The sequence below is a fragment of the Macadamia integrifolia genome, chromosome 13 (assembly GCF_013358625.1).
Source record: "Macadamia integrifolia cultivar HAES 741 chromosome 13, SCU_Mint_v3, whole genome shotgun sequence".
In the NCBI taxonomy this organism is placed as follows: domain Eukaryota; kingdom Viridiplantae; phylum Streptophyta; class Magnoliopsida; order Proteales; family Proteaceae; genus Macadamia; species Macadamia integrifolia.
In genome coordinates, this window is record NC_056569.1 from 10,074,079 (window position 1) to 10,086,284 (window position 12,206).

General features: G+C 34.4%; 2 protein-coding genes across 4 annotated transcripts in view; both read left to right on the top strand.

The window, feature by feature from the left end:
• LOC122060150 (probable LRR receptor-like serine/threonine-protein kinase At1g53440) overlaps window positions 1-604 on the top strand; it is a 37,395-nt gene extending 36,791 nt beyond the window's left edge. For both annotated transcript variants that reach the window (XM_042623335.1, XM_042623336.1), the window contains one exon: window positions 52-604. In XM_042623335.1, the coding sequence (XP_042479269.1) occupies window positions 52-456 (405 nt within the window). In that variant the 3' untranslated portion in view covers window positions 457-604. The remainder of the gene's footprint in view (window positions 1-51) is intronic.
• Window positions 605-7,848: 7,244 nt separating this feature from the next.
• LOC122060149 (probable LRR receptor-like serine/threonine-protein kinase At1g53440) overlaps window positions 7,849-12,206 on the top strand; it is a 25,554-nt gene continuing 21,196 nt past the window's right edge. Inside the window, exons 1-3 of one of the 2 annotated variants that reach the window (XM_042623334.1) lie at window positions 7,849-8,317; window positions 10,131-10,293; window positions 10,408-10,479. In XM_042623334.1, coding sequence (XP_042479268.1) covers window positions 8,197-8,317; window positions 10,131-10,293; window positions 10,408-10,479 — 356 coding nt within the window. In that variant the 5' untranslated portion in view covers window positions 7,849-8,196. The remainder of the gene's footprint in view (window positions 8,318-10,130; window positions 10,294-10,407; window positions 10,480-12,206) is intronic. The other variant, XM_042623333.1, reaches the window with a different exon arrangement.

The window sequence follows — 12,206 nt, forward strand, 5'->3', positions numbered from 1 at the left end:
AAAAAAAAAAAAAAAAATTTCCATTGACCCTTTTGGACTGTTTCCCCACAGGCATATGTCCTTCAAGAGCAGGGAAATCTCCTAGAACTTGTTGATCCAATTCTTGGTTCGAACTACTCCAAAGAAGAGGCATTGAGGATGTTGAATTTAGCTCTCTTATGTGCCAATCCATCCCCTTCTCTTAGACCCGCTATGTCTGCAGCGGTGGGCATGCTGGAAGGCAAAATTGCAGTTAAAGCGCCTCTTGTAAAACGCAGCTCCATGACTGAGGATTTCAGGTTTAAGTCCTGCGAAAGGTTTTCAACGGATAGCCAAAGACCCTATTCAAGCATTTCTCTAGAGAGTCATGGGCAAAGTAGCCGATCAATGGAGGGGCCATGTATTGATTCTTCCATGTCTATTCATAGCAATGAAGAGACCCCAAGCATTAGCAAGCTTCTCCCCAATACAGTGTGACTTTTTTATTTTCTTTTATTTGTTTGTGTAATTAAAACTTAGGATAAGTTTTCCTTAATTTACTCAGGTTTTTTCACCAATAGTGATGTGATTCTATAATTGAATTTTGGTTATCAATAACTCCCTAGTTATGGTTCATGATCTGCAATGCTTTTCTTATGTCCAATTAGTTCAGATGGGGATGGATCAAGAGATTCTATGTGGGCCCCAGATAGATCAAATATTTTGAAGCTTCCGTTGATCACATGATGTGGTGGTCCTAATCTCTGATGGATGGTAAGGATGTACAGTGATCCAATGTCTGGTCCCTTGTATTGAGGATTACCTTACATTAATAGTGGTCATATAGATACGTATCAATATAAAGGATATCGACCGTTTTGCCTATGGTTTGAAAAATTGGAATTGAATCACTTGATCACTTAACCTAAAATCACTTGATCAAATAAACAGAAGCCACCCAACCTGATTCGGGAGGTCCTTAGATAGGGTCATGGCAAATCAACACGGATTGAAATCATCTGATTCGTTTTTGTCCTCTTTTGGGGTGGGACCATATCCCTTTTTAGTTAAACTCGAACCCATAACTAAGAAAGAGCATCTGAATGACACCTCTGTAAGTGCATTTAGAATTTGACATCTTTATTTAATTAACTCTTTTGTTTTATTCTCAAAGGTTATTTAAGATAAAGATTTAAAGGAGTTTTCAAAAATAATTTGTAAGTGACAAAATAGAAATGTCATTGTTATGCATATTTTTTGAGTATACATGTGAAATGATACTATTAACTTCATTGAAAAAAGTAACGTATCAAATTAAAAGATCAAAAAATATATATATTTAAAGTACCAATATGAAAATCTTTTTAATAAATTGGTTCACTTCTAGGTGGCTTGGTTGAAGCATCCTGGTTTTCTTGAGTTTGGAGAGGTAAATGGGATTCGTTGGGTCATCATAATCTTTTCTATAAGCAAAATGGTATTATGAAGTTCTTAATTAGGTAGAATAGGGAGGAGTTTTGGAATGTTCAACAAAGGAAGGTTAGTTTTTATGATTGGCTGTCTTATCTTGAGACCTTAGCACATCCTCTCCCCGGGTCCTGTAGAGGTGTTCTGGCTACAGAAGTCTAAAGGGTTACATACTCTGGGGAAGGGGACAAGAACACTCATTTTCTCCTTAAGATAGCAAATTTGCATGGAAAATTTTCATCTTACGCTTTGTTTGTTTTGATGTAAAATATTCAATAAAACAAAATTATCGTAAAATTACAATAGCCACAACTAACGTGCTTCAATAGCGCAGGCTAAGGACGAGTGCCACTTTGGCGCACGAGAGGACGAGCACTAGCAGTAGTGGCTGATGACATTGCGTCTGGCTGTGGGGGCGTGTGGAGGACAAGGAAGTTGGCAACCGCGCACGTTAGTCGATGCCACTGGAGGAGAGAAGCAATTGTGGTGGGAATAATGGGATGATGGGGCACTGGGGCATTTCTGTCTCTAGACTTTCTACACCTCCCGTGGGTCCACCCTTCACACCTGCCACATATGTAAATCCAACACCAGTGTGCATGAGAATTGAGAGAGAATAAATAAATAAATAATTTTACTTACTTTCAAATTTTCCAATTTTACTCGTTGTAAACAAATAGTACAAAAAAAATTTAACGTGTAAATTTTTAAATCAAAGCAAACGGGTCCTAAGAAAATTAGGATTCCATATATTATGGATACTAAGAAAATTAGGATTCCATATATTATAAATAGGATAAGAGATCGCTATCCAATCGCATGGTTTTTACACCAGTGTGAGGGCTAATAAGAGTGTGTGTTGGGGCATCAACATAGATAAAATTCTTGATTTCATGAGGAGAAGGGTCGGTAATTTTATGGGCTCCTATGTTTGGGCACAGGGCTGCGTGATTAGGTAACTTTTTTTCCCTTATAAAAAAAAAAAGAGCTATAAAGTATACCAAACACTTGTAAAAATAGAAATAAGTCAAATAAATACAAATAGAAACCAAACAAAAAAGAACCTAAATGTATTGAGATATATAAACAGGATTTTCTTTTTGCTAATGATTCATCTCTTTTTTAAAAGGCAAATGAAAATGATATTTCAACTAACTTTGCATGCTATTTTAAATCCTTTTCAAAATATTTCAATTCAACAAATTAATTTTTAGAAGATTGATGTTTTGTATAGTCGGAGTGTAATACATTAGGAATATTTTTTCATGTAGCCTTGGGATTAACCCCATTAGAGAGGATGCAATTTATCTTGGCATTTCTGTATTTAGTAAAAATAAGTCTCAAGTTTGGCAATGTATGGTTAAAAGGATAGATAGAAAACTTGGGAGGGGTGGAAAACCCCACTTTTATACGAAGCTATGAGGGCTATTTTGGTCAAGAGTCTCAAGACTTATTGGGTGTTATCCCCACCAACTAGATGTCTTGTTTTCAGATCCCTAATAGAATACGTTCTAAGTTAGACTCAATTGTCTCAAACTTTTGTAAAAGGCATGAATCTAGGAAGAAGAAGTGATCTTATCGGATGAAATAGAATATGTCAACCTAAATCAATGGGTGGTTTAGGTTTCTAATTGCTTTCTCATTCATAACAAGGCTTTACTTATTAAAATTGTGGTGGTTAATTATGCAACCATATCAATTGTGGACCCATGTTGAAGGGGAAATACTTTTCTGATAATAATTCACTCCGAACATCTTCTAAGATGATGGATGAACTGTCCTCCATTTGTTTAGGTAAACCTTTTTTTATGCAGTTTAATGAAATCTCTTCTTAAGTTTGTATGTATTAAAAAGAAGTCGAGACATGTAGTATCTTAACACATCAATGTGCGATTAGGACAGGGTGAGTTGAGGTGTCTAGATCCTCTCCAACCCTTCAACCCCTCCAACATGCATCCAATGTCTGAGAAACCCTTGAGGTGCATGTAGATCACCCCCAGCTATGGAATACACACTAAAAAGGGTTGGATCTGAATATAGGATGGGAACTCTTACAGAAATGCAACCCTAAAAACGATGTAAAAGGTAATGGAAAAACAAGAATAAACAATACACACAAGCTTTTACGAAGTTCGACAAGATTGCATACATCCTCGGTGAGATGAGATTCTGCTTCACTATCAATGGAAAATAGGGTTGCAATACTTGTCCTCACACCTCTCAGAATTACTTACAGAGAAAGTAATTCTCGTTACAAATATATAATGAAATGCTGAAAAATACAAAACTGTCTTCAAATAAAAAATTCGATAGGGAATTACGTCTCCTACACCCCTGCTATGCCCTGCTATGCAGGGGACTTCTTACCCCTAGTAACCTATGGCTCGAGAAACCATCATTCTATTGAAAAGCTTGCATCAGTACCCCTTAAATTAAACTACGACCAAGTACAATACATCTTACGCTAATAACTCCCCTTTTATATTTCTTAATTGAATATTACATTTTTTCTGCGTTGAATTTTCAAAACTTTTCGCCATTTGTACAAAATGGATTTCGACTAGAAGGAAAGACTTTTGCAACTCGTCAGCTGTTCATATTTTACTTATCCAATAACCATATGAAAGATGTCACTACATCACAGACTGCTTATCTAAGAGTACAGAGTGAAACAAATAAACAGGGACCTTAAATTTCAAAGGTCAATGGCCCACCTCTCATTAAGGCTTGGAACCTTCAAATTAAAGGCCCACGTGCCTCCCCTAAGTCCCTAACTCAATAAAAAAGCTGCCAGTGGGGTCCACTTGTTTCCACTCTCCATCCATCAGAAACGCAGACTCATCAATTATTGATTTCTATTAATATTCAAAAACAACTAGAAAAAGCAATTAAATTAATGGGGATTTTCAAAGTACGTGCATGGCCATCCACTGACTAGTCAATAACTATGATCATTCTTCCTTGAAATCCAACGGCCAGAAATTTAAACTTTCCCCGACACATTGTTTCCATGAACTAACAACAATAATTAAAGTTTCAGTGGTCGCAAGTTCGAACCAATGACCAAACTATCGTTCCCATTCAGAGTCAAAAATTGTGAACGGAACAATATAAAGATCATAAAGATGATGATATCAACTCATCACCAACAACGACAATTTACAGCTCTACAACTACAAGGCAAGCCAAGCCATGCAAATCATTCAACAATTATTCTATCCTAGTCACGGTTTCAAATATCGGTATTATATCATCGTATTGATTATATTGAATTAGCATCGATTGAGATCAATTTGGATCAATTACCCATATTGTTTCAAGGGTAAAACAAAACAAAAAAAAAAAAAAAAAAAAAAAAAAAAAAATTCATTTTAAAAAAAGAAAGGAAAAAATTGACCAATACGTGCCGACTTGATCTGATCTGGATTGGTATCCCAATACTGATACTGATACCGCCCCTAAATCCATGATCCTAGTTGTTAATTTGAGACAAGCATATGTTCCTCAAGTAGGGCTTCCTTGGTTGCTAAGGTAGTTTTTCCCCTATTCCCTATATTTTCATGATCATATAGTTGTGAATCAAACTCCTCCATCTTACAATTTGAATAAGTATCTTTTTCTTGGATTGTTTATAAGAAAAAAAAAAATCTTTCAGCCTAGCATAAGAAATACCTAGATATATTAGGGTCAACAAAATTTACACTACTCCCTCTTGTGCGTAGAAGATGGTCTTGCATGCCCTCTCATTGGTCTGTGTGTCTGACATTTCCTACGTTAGACCAACTGATTTTTTGTATCCTTATTTTTAATATATTCATTAAAATTTTTTTTTTAAATTTTTTTTAGACGGAACTTCTGATATGTTTTGGTTTCGGCTAGTCTAGTACGTGCCAATTCTTCGATATATTTCTAATTGGAATTATAGATAAATTCACCTTGTTCTCATAAGGGTTCTAAATGTCAATATCGGATCAGTTAGATCGTATTAGTATCGGCCAAGGTTTATACTAATACCTAGCCGATCTCAGATCAAGTATCAATGTCAGATCAGAGGTTAAAAAAAAAAAGTAAATGAAAAATATAGGTAAAAGCAATGGATCCAATCTGATATGGGCTGATCTAGATCAATATCATGTTAGCATCGATTGAAACCGATATCAATCCATTTCCTGATAACTAAATCATTGGTCCTCATATGAGTCTGTTTAGGTTTCATGGGTTTTGTCATTTTTAAAATGAAAAACCAAAAAATAAGGGCGTCCATAAACATAATTAGATGAATTTGATACATAGAAAAAATAACAATAAAATAAAAAGACTCAAGTTAATAAAGAATGAGGAGCAATTCAAGAACAAATTTCATTAGGAAATTCCATTACAAAGTTCGGGCTTAGCCATTAATCGAGAGCTAATGGGAATGACAGGTTCGTATGGTTCAACAATTACCTCGAGTAAAAATCCAGAGCTCTAAATCAAATTATCTTGATCCATCCCCCATGAGGAATTATCAAAATGTTTGATTGTCCACTATTTAAATATAAACAGTTAGTCAATCAAATAATAGACAGTAAATGGGTAGGTTTGAAAATAAATGACTTTCTTAGAAATAAAATATTACTCTCGTCAAATTTGAACCTAGCTAAAATGGTACTTTCGGACCTCAATTATTTAGAAACGATTGGATAATCCTAACTTTCAACTTTTAAACACATTTGTTTTGATGTGAAGCTTACTTATGTACTATAACGTATCTGGTATATTGTTATCAAGATGAACTCATTGCCTTCAATCCTATTTATTAATATTGTTATTTCAAAGAAACACGTTAAAGAAAGATGAACTTCATCAATTGATGGGGAGACATTGAAGTTGTGTAGTTGATGGGTACGCTTGCCAGTAGGTAGGAGTGGACCCAGTAAGTTATGAGATAATATCTCTTGCATCATCGAGGGGTCTTAGAGGAATTAACTAAGGGATTTAGGGATTAGATGTATATAATATGGGAAAAGGTTCTCTAAGCCTAAGACGTATACGACACCTCCTCCCTCTCTCTCTCTCTCTCTCTCTCTCTCTCTCTCTCTCTCGTCTCTCACATTTGACTTCGCTGCTCTTCAATGTACTCTACCGTTTTGTTGCATTTTATTGATGCACTCCTCTATGTTGTTTGCTTAGATAACCCTCTCCCTTATTATACCAAAACACTATTATCAAAGTGTCTTCTTCCCATGGATTTAGGGGATAGTATCGGTAATAGTATCGTTATTTGTTGATATCGATCTGGATTAGAGCGGATCAGCATGTATCGATTGGTTTTTCCCTTGCTTTTTTTTTTTCCTTTCAAAAGTATAATGTTTTTTACTGTTTTGCCCTTAAAACGATATGGGTCACCGATCTGGATCGATCAAGGATTGGGGGTTGATCTCAGCCAATACCAATATGATACACCCGATACGATATCAATAATTGAAACCTTCTTTCTCCCACCCCCCCTCCACAATTTGACAAGGTGTCCATCCTGCCATGTGAACAAAATGATATGACTATACTGACCATTAGATAAAAAAGATATGGTTCAAGATTAGCAATACTAGTTTGTATATATTAGCATATATTCCATGTATATCTAAACTATGTATCAATATTCTAAACATCATTGTGCACTCAATCTCTCTATTCTGATCAGATAGAGTTGACTTAGATAGAAAAATCATGAAAATGAACAATTTATCTTTTTTGTGATTTCGGAAATATCACAAATACTCAACATAGATTAAATAATAATACAACAATAATTACAATCAAAATCTTATCCCAACTTAATGGGGTCAGCTACATAGAGATTCCAAGTAAGAACGAGAACGAGGATCGATGCAAAAAGATTGACGGGTTATGACTAATTAAAATAAGTGTCAGTTGTCAACTTGACACACCATTATAAATTAGCTACAAACTTATAACGACATATTATAATAAGGTACTGACTGTTTATCTGACGTATCATATAGATCAGTCAAGACAAAGCATCTTACATGTATTATGTCCACCACCAAGACAATCCATCACCCAACCTACTTTTATAAAGGATGATTTAGATAACAAGTTCTTGATAACCCCCGCTAAGTATGAAAGTAACAAATCGAACTACACAACTCTACATTAAAAACTATGTTATCAACATACAACTCTGCATTGAAAATAATAATAATAATAAAAAAAATAATAAAAAACTACTTGATGTGGATAATTATTTAGGGAAGGGCCTTCCCAGCACCATGTGATATCACCAGGATGATGCCACGTAAGTACCATCTATGTCACATGTGCTTCATTTTAAGCCATAGGTGCAATGTACACCTGTGTCATTCTTGAGTCAATTTTAGGACAGGAGAAACCCTTTATAAAAGTTTGAAGCTGAAATCTATCCACCGGCTGCGGACCAAGTCCATTTCATGAACCCTTATTTTATTCTCTTTTAATCTGAGCTTGACGAATCGTATTTTAAATTTGTGTTTTCATTTCTATATGGTTTGATTTTGGACTTTTCCATTACACAACTACTTCTGTTCAAATCTGAGATAGCTACTTAAGATGATTTATAGATCTTATCTCTAAATATATGGACAAAGTATAGAAGAAACAGAGCAAACCCGGATAGATTTTTTTCTTCTTCAAGCTCTGTTCTACTGTTCCTGAGCTTTCAAGTTCCTACCTTTAAAGATATTCAAATCTCAGCTTTTTTCAGTTTGTTTATGCCATTGTGAGATTTAAGAGATGGGACCAGGAGTTCTAGGAATCTCAAACAAGGTTTCATGGGTTCTTCTCATCGTTGTTCTTTCCTTGAATTGCTTCCAACTGTTGATAGCTGAAGCTCAACTCTTACCAGATGCAGAAGGTGAGTTCTTCCAAACTTGAAGCACTCTTTGATAATTTCTTTCTTGATTCCTAAAAGGTAATAATTTTCTACAAATTCATTTAGAAAAAAAAACTGTTTTTTTATTCCCCTTTGAGAGTTTGGATTAATTTTCCATTTATATATCTTTCTGAAGATTCATTGAATCATTGCCTTTTCTCTACATATTTTTCAGAAAGATTTCAGACAATTAAAGGTTTGAGTTCTTTTGTAAATTTTGATTTAAATTTTTTATGTTTGCATGTATCAGCTTTTGATTGGTCTTCAGTTTGAATCTGTTCTTCCTTCATCCTCTTCATGTCTTGTCCATACATTGAAGGAGTCAGACAAATTTGTTTTATTCACCCCATCAATATTCAATAGCCTTTTTCACTAATTACATTGAATCATTCATGTACTCTACCCCCCAAAATAAATAAATAATAATAAAAAATTGAATCATGCATGTTTGTACGTAAATACTGCAGTAATTTCTTTTTTTTTAGGAAAAAGAAAGTTTCCTGTTGACTAGGCAGAGACATGTGCGAAAAGACTGCACTGCCTTTTCTCATGCGCTGAAGATACCCCTGTGCAGTCTTTCATTAGTCTTCATACTAGTGCAATGACTATGCAAGCGGATAGTATTCTTGCCAAATTTTTTTTACCCTAAATATTGCACATTAGTTTAGGGATGCTGGAGGTGCACCCAGCCTTTTCCCACATGTAGTGAACATTTTTGTTTTTTCATCCTACACGTTGCAGGTTATGTAATTGGTTTCACAAATTTTGATCCCGCATTGTTTAATTAATTAGGTCTCTTAAGCTAGATATGAACATGTTTATATTCGATCAGTCAACTATTAATTTTATAATTAGACTATTTTAACTAATTGAATTAATCAAGTTATAAACGGGTTAATTGGGCTATGAACAAACTTTAACCGGTTGACTAATAGTGTCAATCTGATCATAACAAAATATTAACCATTATCTGCCGACAGCCGTTTGCATTCCTATAGGACCAATTGGTGCTGACCAACCTTTCCCTCACCCCTTTTGAGTCAACAAAAAATCTTTTGGGGCGACTTGAAGCTAGGGGCCAATCATAATCAAGCAAGTCACAATAGAAAATGATCAGTGGTTGTACTCTTTACCTTACTTATGTATCTCAATCTCAGCCCTCTTACCAGTAGGTGGTCTTTTTCTTCTTCTTTTTTCAATAATTGATCATATCATTAACGTGAATCTCATTATTATATAATTGTTTCCATCACAAATTTTAAGTTTCCAAAATTTTCTATTTTAAATAAATGATTATCCCTTACCAGAAAAAAAAAAAGAACAGTGGATGTCATTATTACAATTGTTTATTTATTATTATTATTATTTTTTTTTTCTACTCTATCCTATTGAGCACAAGTTCTTCAAGCCGAAGCTGCAGCCACTAGGCTAAGCTCCCAAAAACATATAGTATTATATCTCATCACCCTCGGCATGTATAGACCCGCACACACAAGGTTATGCAAGTATGTGAAACCAACCTTCTTTTCTCACATTTTTTTCTTTTATTATTTTTTTAATATTACAGTAGAATCAGTTCAGTTTGTTATATATTCTTCCTATTATATATAGAGAGAAGTATATTCCCACATCTGCTTTATGTGAGACTTTCGAGGATGTGTCTTAATATACCTTGAGTTAGTATTTTTTTTCTAACTGTTCATGGTTTTACTGTATGCATCTGTAGTTCTCTGTAACTTTTCTCTCTCTTTATTTTTATAATGAAATATATGTTTCTTTTGTTCAAATAAAACAGTAAAAGCACTCAAAAACATAGCCACGAAAATGAACAATAGCTATTGGAGCGTGAGTTCAAGTTCCTGCAGCGGGGGTACTGGTTTAAACCACACCTTCGACTCTAACCGCTTCAGCAATGTCATTTGTAACTGCTCTACTACTGTTTGCCATGTCACAAATATGTAATTCTTCTAACTTCTAATGTTGCAGTGCTCTGATTTTTTTCAATCTTTTTAAGTAGTAATAAGATTTTTAATTTCCTTATTTCCTTATATAATTCCTTTGAATTTCTTCAGTCTGCTAAAGGGGATGAACCTTACTGGAGTTTTACCTGAAGAATTCGCTGATCTCCCCCATTTGCAAGAAATGTAAGTCTTCCTTTTATCTCCTTCATAATCAAAGAAATGGAATTTCAAAGGGTATTTTTGAAAATACAAAAAACCTAAGAGGATATTTATGAACACAAAAGAGAAGTGAATTATTTAATTTCTTTGGTTACAAGCTGGGTAGCATGCAAGAAAAATCCTGACACTAAGATGGCAGCAAATTTTTTATTTTTATTTTTTTAAAACAAATAAGCTTGAGTGGTCCGATGTTACATCGGATTCTTCCACATGTGGGGAAAGGAAAACTAAAAGAATGATAATGCTGGAACATTAATAGTTAAATTTTCTAAGGTTTTTCTTCTATAGTTATGCAAAAACAAAGATTTTTTTTTTTTAAAATAGATCCACTACATGGTAGTTTGAATAAAGCTCAAACAAATCTTCAGGACAAATAGATCTCGAGGTCACATATTCACATTTCTAGGTTTTGCTCGATCAAAGTTAGCAATGTGGCAACTAACAACCAAAACACTATAAAATCCAAGAATACCAAAAGGTGTGCATGGGGCTAGGGGGTGCATGATCGCATGCACATACATTTTCTAAAAATTGGCATGCACATGTGTGACCGAGGCAGACCATACCCTAAATATCCAATGGTTGGAATGGACACATCATTATTCACATGGTATAATCAGGCGTATAGTTGCACAAAAAAAAAAAAAAAAAAAAAAAAGTTGGTCAAATGATAAAGTAAAGCTTTAAAAATAACCAAAAAGAAAAATGTAATTTATTAGAAGGGGAGGGGATAATATATGCTTGCACATTGGAAAGTATAGAATGGAAGGTGCACCTACAATCCATATAATTTGTTTGGGAAAAGACTCTCTATGTGATAAATCTTTAGGCGAAGAGATCATTGCTTGGTCAAGTAACCGATGCACAACATGAGGGCCAATAAGTTTGCATGGGATTTTTTATTTCATGGGGTGGCATGGTAATTTCCTTGCTCTTTTGTCTATGCACGGGATCGATCCATGCAACCAAGCAACATTCTTTTTTCCTAGTTCTTTTAAGGATAGAAAAATAAATAAAAAAATCTTTATGAGGTAGCATTTGCTACCTTGCTTGCCTATAGAGCCTCTCCCAAACTTTTACCCCCCTAAAAAAAAGAGAGTTCTCTTGAGCAAGTAACATAGAGGAGCACACCAATGAGGTGTTGGTTGCCGTGTAATGGTTTCGTATATAAGAGAGCAACGAGGTCAATTCATGTGACAAGGAGAGAGATGGAGAGATGATTAGGGGTGTCTTTTTTTTGGTAACAATGATTAGGGTTGTCAAATGGTTGGTTCAGCTTGATTTTGTTTGGGTTGAATCAGTTTCGAACTAAGAATGAATGAGATTAAACAAACCCCTTAAGGAACTTTCGTTTTTGCTCAATTTCGATTTTGGTCCAATACAATTTTGATTTATTTCGATTTTTCAATATCAGATTGATACCAATTTACATCGGTATGGGCTTGAAACACTATAAAATCTTACATTCTTAATCTGTTACGAGGAGAGATTAAGTAAAAACACTTTAACAAGAAGTAAACAACTAGGAATAGGGATTTTGATTTGATATATTCATGGAGTAATCGAGATAAAGAAGAATAAGTTGTAAGGGGAAGACAACTAATATTGAAATCAATGGATAGAAATAATAAAATGAACCCTACTATTAAATCATTCATTTAACTCTTCTTTGTTTTTTTTTTTTTTTTTTT